Source organism: Platalea leucorodia (assembly GCF_965183815.1).
Source record: "Platalea leucorodia genome assembly, chromosome: 23".
NCBI classification, from domain to species: Eukaryota; Metazoa; Chordata; class Aves; order Pelecaniformes; family Threskiornithidae; genus Platalea; species Platalea leucorodia.
Window position 1 is genome coordinate 3,030,932 of NC_138845.1, and position 14,739 is coordinate 3,045,670.

Consider the following 14,739-nt stretch of genomic DNA (forward strand, 5'->3'; position numbering starts at 1 on the left):
CATAGAGCTGCGCCATCCGGCAGCCGGCGGGCGCCGAGGGCGGCCATGCGGGGAGGCCCTTCCGCTCGCGGCCTCCCCGCTCCCCGCTCCCGCTTCGGCCCACCCGCCGTTCCCCACCGCCGCCCCGGGGACCCCCGGCACCCCCCGGCCGCAGCGGTGAGTCACAGCCAGGGACCCCCCCAAAAAAAAAAAGAGGGCGGACAGGGCCCCCCCCCCCCTCCTTCGCCCACCCCCTTTTCCCCTTCCCGGTGCCCCCCGAGATGGCGGCGATGCTCGGGGCAGAGTCGGGGGGAGCGCAGCCCCCTCCCCTCGGCTTGGGGGGGCCCCTCCGTGAGGGAGCGGGGGGTCTGGGGGGGGGGGATGCTGTTGGAGTGGGGAGGGGGATGCTCCAAGCCCCAACCCATGGCCTTGGTTCCCCCCCCCCCCCCCAGCATCAGGAGAGGAAACTGAGGCACAGAGGGGTTCAGGACCCCCCTTGGGGTGCAGGCGGGGCCCCCCCTTGGGGTCCCCCCGCGTCACCCCGTCTCTTTGCCTGCTCCTTCTCCCCCCGCGCAGGGTCCCCCCGTCTGAGCGTGCTGGGAGAGCGGCGATGGACACGGAGGGGGAGCCGTCCCCCCGGGACCCCCGGGACGCCGAGCTGCCGGAGGGGACCTCCGCAGGTGAGCCCCCCCAAAGCGGCGCCCGGCTGGGCCGGGGTGTCCCCACGCGGGGAGCGGGGTGGTGAGTCCTTTTTTGGGGGTCCCCCGTGGACCTGCCCTGACCCAGCGATGTGGGGAGACCCCGACCCCGCAGCACGGGGATCCCCCAGGCCTGGGGGTGGGGGGACCCCGATCCCGGAGGGTGTGGGTGTCCCAGTCCCATGGTACGGGGGGACCCCGATCCCAGGGTACGGGGGTGCCCCAGGGATGTGGGGATGTCCCATTCCCATGGCACGGGTTACCCCAGTCCTGGGGTATGGGGGTACCACGATCCCACAGCCCGGGGGTACCCCAGTCCTGGGGTGTAGGGATGTCCCGTTCCCATGGCACGGGCTACCCCAGTCCTGGGGTCTGGGGGTGTCCTAGGGGATCCAGGGATGTCCCGTTCCCATGGCATGGGGTTACCCCAATCCCAAGAAATGGGGGTGCCCCAATCCCACAGCGCAGGGGTACCCCAGTCCTGGGGTGTAGGGGTGTCCCATTCCCATGGCACAGGGTACCCCGATCCCGGGGTATGGGGGTACCCCGATCCCTTGGCACGGGGGTGCCCTGATCCCACAAGGAGAGGATGCTCTGGTCCTGGGGTGCAGGTGCCCTGGTCACGTGGCACGGGGGTACCCCGATCCCGGGGTGTGGGGATGCTCCAGTCCCTCAGAGCGGGGATACCCCATTCCCCGGCATAGGGACGCCCCGATCCCTGGGTACGGGGGTGCCCCGATCCCACAGTGTGGGGACACCCCGATCCCGGGGCGCAGGGATGTCCCAATCCCACGGTACGGGGATGCCCCGATCCCGGGGCGCAGGGATGTCCCAATCCCACGGCACGGGGACACCCCGATCCCGGGGCGCAGGGATGTCCCAGTCCCACGGCATGGGGACGCCCCGATCCCGGGGTGCAGGGATGTCCGGATCCCACAGTGTGGGGACACCCCGATCCCGGGGTGCAGGGATGTCCCAGTCCCACGGTACGGGGATGCCCCAATCCCGGGGTGCAGGGATGTCCGGATCCCACAGTGTGGGGACACCCTGATCCCGGGGTGCAGGGATGTCCCAATCCCACGGTACGGGGACGCCCTGATCCTGGGGTGCAGGGATGTCCGGATCCCACAGTGTGGGGACACCCTGATCCCGGGGTGCAGGGATGTCCCAGTCCCACGGCATGGGGACGCCCCGATCCCGGGGTGCAGGGATGTCCAGATCCCACAGTGTGGGGACGCCCCAATCCCGGGGCGCAGGGATGTCCCAGTCCTACGGCACAGGGACACCCCGATCCCGGGGTGCAGGGATGTCCGGATCCCACAGTGTGGGGACGCCCCAATCCCGGGGTGCAGGGATGTCCGGATCCCACAGTGTGGGGACACCCTGATCCCGGGGTGCAGGGATGTCCCAGTCCCACGGCATGGGGACGCCCCGATCCCGGGGTGCAGGGATGTCCGGATCCCACAGTGTGGGGACACCCTGATCCCGGGGTGCAGGGATGTCCCAATCCCACGGCACGGGGACACCCCGATCCCGGGGCGCAGGGATGTCCCAGTCCCACGGCATGGGGACGCCCCGATCCCGGGGTGCAGGGATGTCCGGATCCCACAGTGTGGGGACGCCCCAATCCCGGGGTGCAGGGATGTCCGGATCCCACAGTGTGGGGACGCCCCGATCCCGGGGTGCAGGGATGTCCCAGTCCTACGGCACGGGGACACCCCGATCCCGGGGTGCAGGGATGTCCGGATCCCACAGTGTGGGGACGCCCCAATCCCGGGGTGCAGGGATGTCCCAGTCCCACGGCATGGGGACGCCCCGATCCCGGGGTGCAGGGATGTCCGGATCCCACAGTGTGGGGACACCCTGATCCCGGGGTGCAGGGATGTCCCAGTCCCACGGCATGGGGACGCCCCGATCCCGGGGTGCAGGGATGTCCGGATCCCACAGTGTGGGGACATCCCGATCCTGGGGTGCAGGGATGTCCCAATCCCACGGCACGGGGACGCCCCGATCCCGGGGTGCAGGGATGTCCGGATCCCACATGTGGGGGCGCCCCGATCCTGGGGTGCCCTGCTCCCGCCCCATGGGGTTTCCTGGTCCCCCAACTCCAGCCATGGTTTGCAGAGGGAATTTGGGCTCCGGGGTCCCCGGTGATGCCACCCCGATGCCCGTCCCTGCCCGGGGACACGCTGTCCCCGTCCCCTGCTCCGGGCGGGATCCTCCCTCCTCCCGCAGCCGGAGCCCGGACTCTTGTCCCCAGGCTGGGACGGGGCGGGATGGTGGGGACACAGGGCGGGGGCTGAGCCGGGAGCTAAACCCGGGCTTGGGAGCAGGACAGGGTGCCACTGCTGTCCCCGAGCCGGAGAGGGGCCGGGGAAGGTGGAAAGGGACGGAGAGGGGGCAGCGGGGATGGGACAGAGGGGACAATGGGGATGGAGAAGGTGGGAAAAGGGATGGGAAAGTGGCAGAGGGGATGGGGAAGGTGGGAAAGGGGATGGAGAAGGTGGAAAAGGGATGGAGAAGGTGGGAAAAGGGATGGGGAAGGGGCAGAGGGGATGGAGAAGGTGGGAAAAGGGATGGAGAAGGTGGGAAAGGGGATGGGGAAGGGGCAGAGGGGATGGGGAAGGTGGGAAAGGGATGGAGAAGGTGGGAAGGGATGGAGAAGGTGGGAAAAGGGATGGAGAAGGTGGGAAAAGGGATGGGGAAGGGGCAGAGGGGATGGAGAAGGTGGGAAAAGGGATGGAGAAGGTGGGAAAGGGGATGGGGAAGGGGCAGAGGGGATGGGGAAGGTGGGAAAGGGATGGAGAAGGTGGGAAAGGGATGGAGAAGGTGGAAAAGGGATGGAGAAGGTGGGAAAGGGATGGAGAAGGTGGGAAAGGGGATGGAGAAGGTGCGAAAGGGATGGGGAAGGTGGGAAAGGGACGGGGAAGGCACGGGGGGGCCGCGGCCCTGGGCCCGTCCCCATGCCCTCGGTGCCAGCCGTCCCCACGCCATCCTGCCGGCGCCCAGCTCTCCTCTCCCCGCAGCCCGCCCCAGCCCGCCGGCCTCCGGCAGCGAGCCGCCCGGCCGCCCGGCGAGGCCGCGACGGAAAGCACCGGCACGTCGACCGGGCAAAACGCCGGGCCGGCCGGGGGGCCTGGGACCGCTGAAGGAGCTGCTGGGGCTGCGGGGGGGTCGCCTGCGCCCCACCATCTGCAGCGAGTGCGGGAAGGGTTTCAGCCGCAGCTCGGACCTGGCGCGTCACCAGATCACCCACACCGGCGAGAAGCCCTACACCTGCGGCGCTTGCGGCAAAGGTTTCAGCCAAAACTCCAATCTGGTCACCCACCAACGTATCCACACCGGGGAGAAGCCCTACGCCTGCGGCGCTTGCGGCAAACGTTTCAGCGAGAGCTCGGCCCTCATCCAGCACCAGCGGACGCACACCGGCGAGAAACCCTACAGCTGCGGCGAGTGCGGGAAACGCTTCAGCGTCAGCTCCAACCTCATCCGCCACCGCCGCACCCACACCGACGAGAAGCCCTACATCTGCGGGGAGTGCGGGGACGGCTTTCGCCACAAGTCCCAGCTCCGGCGGCATCAGAAGCTTCACGCCGCGTGACGGGGACGGCGGGATGGGGACGGATGCGGGGATGCGGATGACTTTCGGGGTGCAGCCTCACCGAGGGGGACCGGCATCACCCCGGCGAGGGCTGGGGGCTGCGGCGGCCGGGAACGGGGCTGGGTGGTCCCAAAGCGGAGTCGGGGTTCGGCGTCTGCACCCCCAAAGGCAGCGAGGGCGGGAGCGCGGGGTGCGGGATTTGGGCGCGCCGGTCTGCCAACGCCGTCAATAAAAGGTCCCCGAGCAGCGGCGCTTGCGGAGCATCGTCCCGCCGCGCGGTTTTGGGGACACCCCCGGTGGCATCCCCCCCAGGGGACGAGGTGGTGGTGGTGGCAACGGTGGCGGTGGCAATGGTGGCAGTGGCAATGGTGACGGTGGCAATGGAGGTGGTGGCAATGGTGGCGGTGGCAATGGTGACGGTGGCAACAGCGGTGGTGGCAACGGTGGTGGTGGCAATGGAGGTGGTGGCAATGGAGGTGGTGGCAACAGCGGTGGTGGCAACGGCGGTGGCGGCAGCGATGGCGTCATCCCGGTGACGCCAACGCCGCCACGGGAAGGTTTTTCCCGTCCTCCCGGTTCGGGGCTGGAGCGGAGCCGGGTGCCGCGGCGCCAGGTGCCCCGCGGGGACGGCTCCCACGCCGGCCGCCGCCACGCGCCCGCACGCGTCACCCAGCCTCCCCGGGGCAGGGACGGGGACGGGGACCCGCCGCTCCCCACCCTCGCACCCCCAGACCCTCCCGGGGGCCGCGGGGGCTCGGCGGGGGGGCGGGGGGGTGCAGAGGGCGACGCCGAAGTCACCCCAAAACCCCGGTGCCTGAGGCCGGTGCCGAGCTGGGCGCGATCCCGCTAACGAAGGCGCCGGCCTCGTTGCATAATTTCCAACCATTTTTTTTGCCGGCGGGGGGGGAAACGCGCGGGGTTGGAGCCGGAGCCGTTACACAAAGCTGGGGGGGGGGGGAGGGTTTGGGGGGGCTCCGGCTGCTCGTTTTTCCCCCCGTTCCCCCCAAAACCCAGCCTCGTGGAACCCCCCAAATCCTCCAGCCCGGGAACGTTTTCCAAGCGGAGCAGGGGGAAAAAAAAAAAACCACCAAACCCCCCGAATCCGCGATTCACCGGCATCGCCGGGACCAAGCCCCCCCCGCCGTCCTCCCCAGCGGGACCCATCGCTGGGCTGGGGGTGTCGTGGCTTGGGGGGGAGGGGGGGGAGGCCCCCATTTTCCAAGGTTTCGACCCCATTTTTTTTGAGTCGCCGAGCGGAAAAAAGCATCCGGCTGGCGGCGAGGCGGCAGCAGGGCCGGGGGAATGGGATGACGCTGGGACCTTCCTGTTCCCGGCCTCCCCCGAACGCCAACCTCGCGCCCGGGGGGCCCACGTCAGCCCTCGCACCCCCAAACCCCCTCGCCAGGGACCCCCCGAAACCTCGGCCTTCCCCTCCCAGACCCCATCGCGCCATCCCATCCTTCGGCCTCGGAGAGGTGAGTCGCAGGCCGGCGGCGGTGGCGGTGGCGGAGGGGGGGGGGGACGGACGGACGGACATGGATGAGCCGCTGTCCTTGGGGTTGGCTTTGAGGGGGGGCCAGGAGAGTGGGGACCCCCCTCCCCAAAAACATGGGTGACCCCCATATCTTGGGTTGGGGCTGGGGGGGAGCCGCTGGTGGTGGATTGGGGGGGGGGGATCCCAACGCTTCGGTTTTCCTTTGTGCCTCGCGGCCCCGGCGCCGCGGCCCCCCCTCCCCCCCCCCAATAAATGGGGGTTGGGGGGGGGGGAAACTGAGGCAGGGAGCGGGGAGGGGGTGGGGAGGGCGATGGCAGGGGGCTGGGGGCCGCATCGGCCTCGCGGCGCCCGTGGCCCCCCCGGGGCGATGCTGCGAGACCCCTTCGCCCCCCCAGATGCGGGTGGGGGGACTGGGCTCGGCCCCCCCCGGCCCCATTTGCCCCCCGACATCGGGGAGCTCGTGTGGGAAGCGGCTCCGGCCCCTCTTTCTTCTGCCCCCCCCCAGTTTGGGGGGGCCCACTTTGGGGTTAAAGGACACGCAGGGGGGCCGTGCCTCAGTTTCCCCCGCCGCAGGGGGTGGCACCGGGCTGGAAATTGGGCTTTTTCAGCCCATTTGGACCCCAAAAGGGGCACGGGGCCCCCCCAAATCCCTGAGCAGGGCCCCGGTGCTGGCGGGCAGAGCTGGGGGTCTCGGGGGGGGGGGGGGGCTGGGAGAGGAGCCGGCACCCCCCGACACCCGGGGGGCTTCTGGGCTCGGGGGGGGGCGAGGCGGGGTCCCCAGGGGGGCACTGGGCAGCTTTGGGGTGCACTGGGCAACCTGGGGGGGGCACTGGGCAACCTGGGGGGGCGCTGGGCAGCTTTGGGGTGCACTGGGCAACCTGGGGGGGGCACTGGGCAACCTGGGGGGGCGCTGGGCAACCTGGGGGGGCGCTGGGCAGCTTTGGGGTGCACTGGGCAACCTGGGGGGGGCACTGGGCAACCTGGGGGGGCGCTGGGCAACCTGGGGGGGCGCTGGGCAGCTTTGGGGTGCGCTGGGCAGCTTTGGGGTGCACTGGGCAACCTGGGGGGGGCACTGGGCAACCTGGGAGGGCGCTGGGCAGCTTTGGGGTGCACTGGGCAACCTGGGGGGGCACTGGGCAACCTTGGGGGGCACTGGGCAGCTTTGGGGGTGTCTTGAGCATCTTTGGGGTGTCCCAGGCAACCTAGGGGGTGCACTGGGCAACTTGGGGGGGGGGCGCCGGGCAGTTTTGGGGGTGCATTGAGCACCTTTGGGGTGCGCCAGGCAACTTAGGGGGGCATGGGCACCTTTGGGGTGCACTGGGCAATCTGGGGGGGCACTGGGCAGCTTTGGGGTGCACTAGGCAACCTGGGGGGGCACTGGGCAACCTGGGGGGACACTGGGCAACTTTAGGGTGGCCTGGGCAATCTGGGGGGGCACTGAGCAGCTTTGGGGGTGCATTGAGCACCTTTGGGGTGTGCCAGGCAACTTGGGGGGGCACTGGGCAGCTTTGGGGTGCACTGGGCAACCTGGGGGGGCACTGGGCAGCTTTGGGGGTGCATTAAGCACCTTTGGGGGGGCACTGGGCAACCTGGGGGGGGGCACTAGGCAGCTTTGGGGGTGCACTGGCCACCTTTGGGGTGCACTGGGCAACGTGACAGGGGGCACTGGGCAGATTTGGGGGTGCATTGAGCACCTTTGGGGTGTCCCAGGCAACTTGGGGGGGGCACTGGGCACCTTTGGGGTGCACTGGGCAACCTGGGGGGGCACTGGGCAACCTGGGGGGGCACTGGGCAGCTTTGGGGGTGCACTGGCCACCTTTGGGGTGCACTGGGCAACGTGACAGGGGGCACTGGGCAGATTTGGGGGTGCACTGAGCCCCTTTGGGGAGTCCCAGGCAACTTGGGGGGGGCACTGGGCACCTTTGGGGTGCACTGGACATGCCGGGCGGGGGGGTGAAGGCATTTTTGGGGTGCACCAGGCTTCCTGGAGGGGTGCAGACATCTTGGGGTGCAGCGGGCACCTCCAGGGCACCCCGAGGGGGGGCTGTGGGCAACTTTGGGGTGCACAGGGCACCCTGGGGGGGTGCAGGCAATTTTGGGGTGCACTGAGCATCTTTGGGGTGGTACAGGCACCAATGGGGGACCCCGGGAGGGGGGTACAGGCATCTTTGGGGTGCAGTGGGCAACCTGGAGGGGATGCAGGCATTTTTGGGGTGCACTGGACACTCCAGGAGGGAGTACAGGCACACTGGGGGTGCACTGGGCATCCTGGGGAGGGGTGCGGGTTCTTTTGGGGTGCACCGAGCATCTTTGGGGGGGGTACAGGCCCTTTTGGGGTGCAGTGAGCATCCGGGGGGGATGAAGCCACTTTTGGGGTGCACTGGGTGCTCCAGGAGCGGGGTACAGGCACATTTGGGGTGCAGCAGGAACCCTGGATGGGGATTCAGGCACTTCTGGGGTGCAGTAAGCACCGGGGGGGGTAAATACATTTTTGGGGTGCACAAGTCACCCTGGGGAGGAGGATGCAGCCACTTTTGGGGTGCACTGGGAGAGCAGTACGGGCGCCGTAGGGGTGCACTGGGCAGCCTGGGGGGGATGCAGGCACTTTTGGGGTGCACTGGGGACCCCAGGAGGGGGTACAGGCACCGTTGGGGCACCAGGCATCCCGGGGGGGGGGGGGTACCGGCACTTTTGGGGTGCAGTGGGCACCCTTGGGGGGAGGCAGGAACTTTAGGGGTGCACCGAGCACCCTGGGAAAGGGGGTACCGGCACCTTCGGGGTGCAGCGGCCATCCTAGGGAGGGATATAGGCATTTTTTGGGGTGCACCAGGCACCCCAGGAGGGGGGTACAGGCACTTGAAGGGTGTACCTGGGGGGGGCTGCGGGCACTTTTGGGGTGCAGCGGGCACCCTTGGGGGGGGTACCGGCACTTTCGGGGTGCGGTGGGCACCCTTGGGGGGGATGCAGGCACTTTTGGGGTGCGGCGGGCACCCCAGGAAAGGGGTACAGGCACTTTCGGGGTGCAGCGGGCACCCTTGGGGGGGATGCGGGCACTTTTGGGGTGCGGCGGGCACCCCAGGAGGGGGGTACCGGTACTTTTGGGGTGCGGCGGGCACCCCGGGGGGGGTACCGGCAGTCTCGGGGTGCGGCGGGCACCCTTGGGGGGGATGCAGGCATTTTTGGGGTGCACCGGGCACCCCAGGAGGGGGGGTACCGGTACTTTTGGGGTGCACCGGGCACCCCGGGGGGGGGTACCGGCGCCCTCGGGGTGCGGCGGGCACCCCGGGGGGGGGGTACCGGTACTTTTGGGGTGCAGCGGGCACCCCGGGGGGGGTACCGGCACCCTCGGGGTGCGGCGGGCACCCCGGGGGGGGGTACCGGTACTTTTGGGGTGCAGCGGGCACCCCGGGGGGGGGTACCGGCACCCTCGGGGTGCAGCGGGCACCCCAAGGGGGGGGTACCGGTACTTTTGGGGTGCAGCGGACACCCCGGGGGGGTACCGGCAGTCTCGGGGTGCGGCGGGCACCCCGGGGGGGGACCGGCAGTCTCGGGGTGCACCGGGCACCCCGGGGGGGTACCGGCACCCCCGGGGTGCAGCGGGCAGCCCGGGGGGGTACCGGCACTCTCGGGGTGCGGCGGGCACCCCGGGGGGGTACCGGCACCCCCGGGGTGCAGCGGGCACCCCAAGGGGGGGGTACCGGCACTCTCGGGGTGCGGCGGGCACCCCGGGGGGGGGTACCGGTACTTTTGGGGTGCGGCGGACACCCCGGGGGGGTACCGGCACCCCCGGGGTGCGGCGGGCAGCCCGGCCCCCAGCTCCCCCCGGCGGGGGCCGGGCCCCGCGGAGCCGCCGCCCCCTCGGGCCGGGCGCCGGCGGAAGCGGCGGAGGCGGCGGGGCCGGTGAGCGCGGGGGGGGGGCGGTGAGCGCGGGGGGGGGCCGGGGCCGGGGCCGCCGCTCCCGCTCCGGGCGATGCTGGGGGGGCCCCTGCGCCCCCCCCCCCCCCGCCCCGGTCCCCCCCTCCCCGGGCCGAGATGGCCCCGGCCGCCGCCCGGCCCCGGGACCCCCCGCTCGGTGCCCGCCGGGAGGGGTTCAGGGACCCCCCCCGGGACGGACCCCCCCCCCCCCGCGGTGCTGCAGGACCCCCGGGGGGGGGCTCGGCCGGGAGCAAAGGGCGCCCCGGGATGGGGGGGGGGGGGGGATGCGCAGGGGTTGGGGGGTGTTTGCAGCCCCCCCAGTCCTGGGGGGGGAGGGGCAGATGGGGGGTTCAAGTGCCCCCCCCCCCCCATCTGGGGGCTGTAACCACCCGTGTCCGCGTCCCCCCCCCAGATCTCGGGGGCCCACGCCAGGGCAGAGCCGTGGGGCCGAGGCCGGAGCAGCAGCGGGACCCCCCGAGACCCCCCGGAGCCCAGGTAACGCGGGGGGCCGGGGGCGCGGGGGGGCCGGGGGGGGCACAGAGGGATTTGGGGGGGTCACGCAAGGGGATTGGGAGGCACAGAGGGATTTTGGGGTGACAGAAGGGGATTTGGGGGGGCACGGAGGGATTTTGGGGGGTCACGCAAGGGGATTGGGGGGCACAGAGGGATTTGGGGCGCACAGAGGGATTTTGGGGGGGCACAAGGGGATTGGGGAGGGGCACAAGGGGACCTGGGGGGGGATGGAGGGATTTTGGGGGGGGCACAAGGGAATTGGGGGGGGGGCACAGAGGGATTTTGTGGCGGTACAAGGGGATTTGGGGCAGCACAGAGGGATTTTGGGGTCACGCAAGGGGATTTGGGGGGGCACAAGGGGATTTGGGGGTCACAGGGGATTTTGGGGTCACATAAGGGGATTGGAGGCAGCACAGTGGGATTTTAGGGTGGCACAAAGGGATTTGGGGGTGGCAGAGAGGGATTTGGGGGCTGCAGGAAGGGACCTGGGGCGACACAGAGGGATTTTGGGGTGGCAGAGAGGGGATTTGGGGTGGCACAGAAGGATCTGGGGTGGCACACTGGGATCTGGGGTGGCACACGGGGATTTGGGGTGGCACAAGGGGATTTTAGGGTGGCACAGTGGGATTTGGGGGTGGCAGAGAGGGATTTGGGGGCTGCAGGAAGGGACCTGGGGCGACACAGAGGGATTTTGGGGTGGCACACTGGGATCTGGGGTGGCACACGGGGATTTGGGGTGGCACACGGGGATTTTAGGGTGGCACAGTGGGATTTGGGGGTGGCAGAGAGGGATTTGGGGGCTGCAGGAAGGGACCTGGGGCGACACAGAGGGATTTTGGGGTGGCACACTGGGATCTGGGGTGGCACAAGGGGATTTGGGGTGGCAGAGAGGGATTTAGGGTGGCACAGTGGGATTTGGGGGTGGCACAGAAGGATTTGGGGTGGCACAGTGGGATTTTGGGGTGGCAGAGAGGGGATTTGGGGTGGCACAGAAGGATCTGGGGTGGCACACTGGGATCTGGGGTGGCACACGGGGATTTGGGGTGGCACAAGGGGATTTTAGGGTGGCACAGTGGGATTTGGGGGTGGCAGAGAGGGATTTGGGGGCTGCAGGAAGGGACCTGGGGCGACACAGAGGGATTTTGGGGTGGCACACTGGGATCTGGGGTGGCACACGGGGATTTGGGGTGGCACACGGGGATTTTAGGGTGGCACAGTGGGATTTGGGGGTGGCAGAGAGGGATTTGGGGGGAGCAAGAAGGGACCTAGGGCGACACAGAGGGATTTTGGGGTGGCACACTGGGATCTGGGGTGGCACAAGGGGATTTGGGGTGGCACAGAGGGAATTTAGGGTGGCAGAGAGGGGATTTGGGGTGGCACAAGGGGATTTAGGGTGGCACAAGGGGATTTGGGGTGGCACAAGGGGATTTGTGGAGGCACAGTGGGATTTTGGGGCAGCATAAAGGGACCTGGGACGACACAGAGGGATTTTGGGGTGGCAGAGAGGGGTTTGGGGTGGCACAGAGGGATTTTGGGGTGGCACAGAGGGGATTTGGGGTGGCACAGAGGGATTTTGGGGAGGCACAGAAGGATTTGGGGTGGCACAGAGGGATTTTGGGGTGGCACAGAGGGATTTTGGGGTGGCACAGAGGGGATTTGGGGAGGCACAGAAGGATTTGGGGTGGCACAAAGGGATTTTGGGGTGGCAGAGAGGGGATTTGGGGCGGCACAGAGGGATTTTGGGGTGGCAGAGAGGGATTTGGGGAGGCACAGAAGGATTTGGGGTGGCAGAGAGGGGATTTGGGGTGGCACAGAGGGGATTTGGGGAGGCACAGAAGGATTTGGGGCGGCACAGAGGGGATTTGGGGTGGCACAGAAGGATTTGGGGTGGCACAGAGGGGATTTGGGGAGGCACAGAGGGATTTTGGGGTGGCACAGAGGGGATTTGGGGTGGCAGAGAGGGGATTTGGGGTGGCACAGAGGGGATTTGGGGTGGCACAGAGGGATTTTGGGGTGGCAGAGAGGGATTTGGGGAGGCACAGTGGGATTCTGGGGCAGCACAAGGGGATTTGGGGTGGCAGAGAGGGGATTTGGGGAGGCACAGAAGGATTTGGGGTGGCACAGAGGGGATTTGGGGAGGCACAGAGGGATTTTGGGGTGGCACAGAGGGGATTTGGGGTGGCAGAGAGGGGATTTGGGGTGGCACAGAGGGATTTTGGGGTGGCACAGAGGGATTTGGGGAGGCACAGAGGGATTTGGGGAGGCACAGAGGGATTCTGGGGCAGCACAAGGGGATTTGGGGTGGCAGGAAGGGACTTGGGGGGGGGGGGGCACAAAGGGACCTGGCCCCCCCAGCCGCTCCCGTCGATCCCCACGGCTCCGAGCCCGGCTCCCGGCACGCTGCGGTGCGGCCGGAGCGCGCAGGAACCGAGATGCCAATTGTTATGGGGTGAGGGGAATGGGGGATGGGGTTGGGGAGCTGGGAGGGGGTCCCCGTGTTCGGTGGGGGGGGGGCTGAGGGCTCCCCGCTGCCCTGCAGGACACCGGGGTTCGCCGGCCGCCCCCATGGAGCAGGAGGAGCCCTGCGTGGTGGAGCTGCACGACTCGGACGAGGGGGACATGGTGCGGAGGGTCTACATCGGTGAGGAGGGGGCGACGGCGGCGCTGGGGAGGGGGGAACGCGGCCCCGGGGGGGGTGTCTGTCCCCGGGGGGGGGGTGTCTGTCCCCTCCCCAGCCTCTCTCTGTCCCCGCAGCCGACGACGGCATCGTGAGCGACTGCGAGGACGAGGTCCTGCCCCACGAGATCATCCAGACCGTCATCCCCCACAGCCCCCTGGCCCCCAAAACCAAAAAACGAGGGGGACAAGCCAGCTCCGGCGCCGCGACCTCGACGGGAGGGGGCTACGGCGAGGAAGAGGAGGGGGAAGGCGTGGGGGGACGGCACCGGGGCGGCCGCCAGCGCCCCTTTATCTGCAACGAGTGCGGGAAGAGCTTCAGCCACTGGTCGAAGCTGCTGCGGCATCAGCGGACTCACACCGGGGAGCGGCCCAGCACCTGCGGGGAGTGCGGCAAGAGCTTCAGCCAAAACTCCCACCTGGTTCAGCACCGTCGGACGCACACCGGGGAGAAGCCCTATCGCTGCGGGGACTGCGGCAAGAGCTTCAGCTGGAGCTCCAACCTCATCCAACACCAACGCATCCACACCGGGGAGAAACCCTACACCTGCGGGCAGTGCGGGAAGAGCTTCACCCAGAGCAAGAACCTCATCAAGCACCAACGCACCCACTCGGGCGCCCGGCCCCACCGCTGCGGGCAGTGCGGTCGCGGTTTCGCCCAAAGCACCAATCTGCTGAAACATCAGCGGGTTCACGCTGCCCGCGGTCAACCCTCGCCCTGCCCGGAGTGCGGGCAGAGCTGCCGCGACGGGGCCGAGCTGGAACGGCACCGGGCGCAAGCTCACGGCCACGAGCCCTACATCTGCGTGGAGTGCGGGGAGAGCTTCGCCAAGAGCGCCACGCTCAACCGCCACAAGCGCGTCCACAAGCCCCTCTTCGTCCGCTGAGGCCGGGGGGACGCGGACGGACCGCGCTGCGGGCGCGGGGACAGGGTGACGCCGCGCCAGGGGACACACGGACCGTGCTGGAGGTGTGGGGACAGGGTGACATCGCGCCAGGGGACACACGGACCGTGCTGCGGGCAGGGGGATGAGGTGACACCACGCCGGGGGACACACGGACCGCGCTGCGGGCGCGGGGACAGGGTGACACCGCGCCAGGGGACACACGGACCGCACTGCAGGCGGGGGGGACGGGGTGACACCACACCAAGGGACACATGGACTGCGCTGCAGGCGGGGGGGACAGGGTGACACCACGCCAAGGGACACACAGACCATGCTGCACGCAGGGGGATGAGGTGACACCATTCCAGGGGACAAACGGACTGCGCTGCAGGCAGGGGGACGGGGTGACACCGCGCCGGGGGACACCCGGACTGCAGTGCGGGCAGGGGGACGGGGTGACACCGCGCCGGGGGACACCCGGACTGCAGTGCGGGCAGGGGGACGGGGTGACACCGCGCCGGGGGACACCCGGACTGCAGTGCGGGCAGGGGGACGGGGTGACACCGCGCCGGGGGACACCCGGACTGCAGTGCGGGCAGGGGGACGGGGTGACACCGCGCCGGGGGACACCCGGACTGCAGTGCGGGCAGGGGGACGGGGTGACACCGCGCCGGGGGACACCCGGACTGCAGTGCGGGCAGGGGGACGGGGTGACACCGCGCCGGGGGACACCCGGACTGCAGTGCGGGCAGGGGGACGGGGTGACACCGCGCCGGGGGACACCCGGACTGCAGTGCGGGCAGGGGGACGGGGTGACACCGCGCCGGGGGACACCCGGACTGCAGTGCGGGCAGGGGGACGGGGTGACACCGCGCCGGGGGACACCCGGACTGCAGTGCGGGCAGGGGGACGGGGTGACACCGCGCCGGGGGACACCCGGACTGCAGTGCGGGCAGGGGGACGGGGTGACACCGC

The 14,739-nt window shown here is 69.7% G+C and overlaps 2 protein-coding genes across 2 annotated transcripts; both read left to right on the forward strand.

Moving 5' to 3' along the window:
• Positions 1 to 37: 37 nt before the first annotated feature.
• Positions 38 to 4,463, forward strand: LOC309600223 (uncharacterized protein). The gene is made up of 3 exons (XM_082332340.1): positions 38 to 156; positions 556 to 659; positions 3,704 to 4,463. Exons 2-3 carry the CDS (start codon positions 590 to 592, stop codon positions 4,276 to 4,278), a joined length of 645 nt encoding a protein of 214 aa, XP_082188466.1. The 5' UTR covers positions 38 to 156; positions 556 to 589; the 3' UTR covers positions 4,279 to 4,463.
• Positions 4,464 to 4,628: 165 nt separating this feature from the next.
• Positions 4,629 to 14,228, forward strand: LOC309600176 (uncharacterized protein; the record flags this gene model as incomplete). The annotated part of the gene is made up of 4 exons (XM_082332251.1): positions 4,629 to 4,810; positions 10,101 to 10,183; positions 12,741 to 12,842; positions 12,956 to 14,228. 4 exons carry the CDS (start codon positions 4,629 to 4,631, stop codon positions 13,762 to 13,764), a joined length of 1,176 nt encoding a protein of 391 aa, XP_082188377.1. The 3' UTR covers positions 13,765 to 14,228.
• Positions 14,229 to 14,739: the final 511 nt, after the last annotated feature.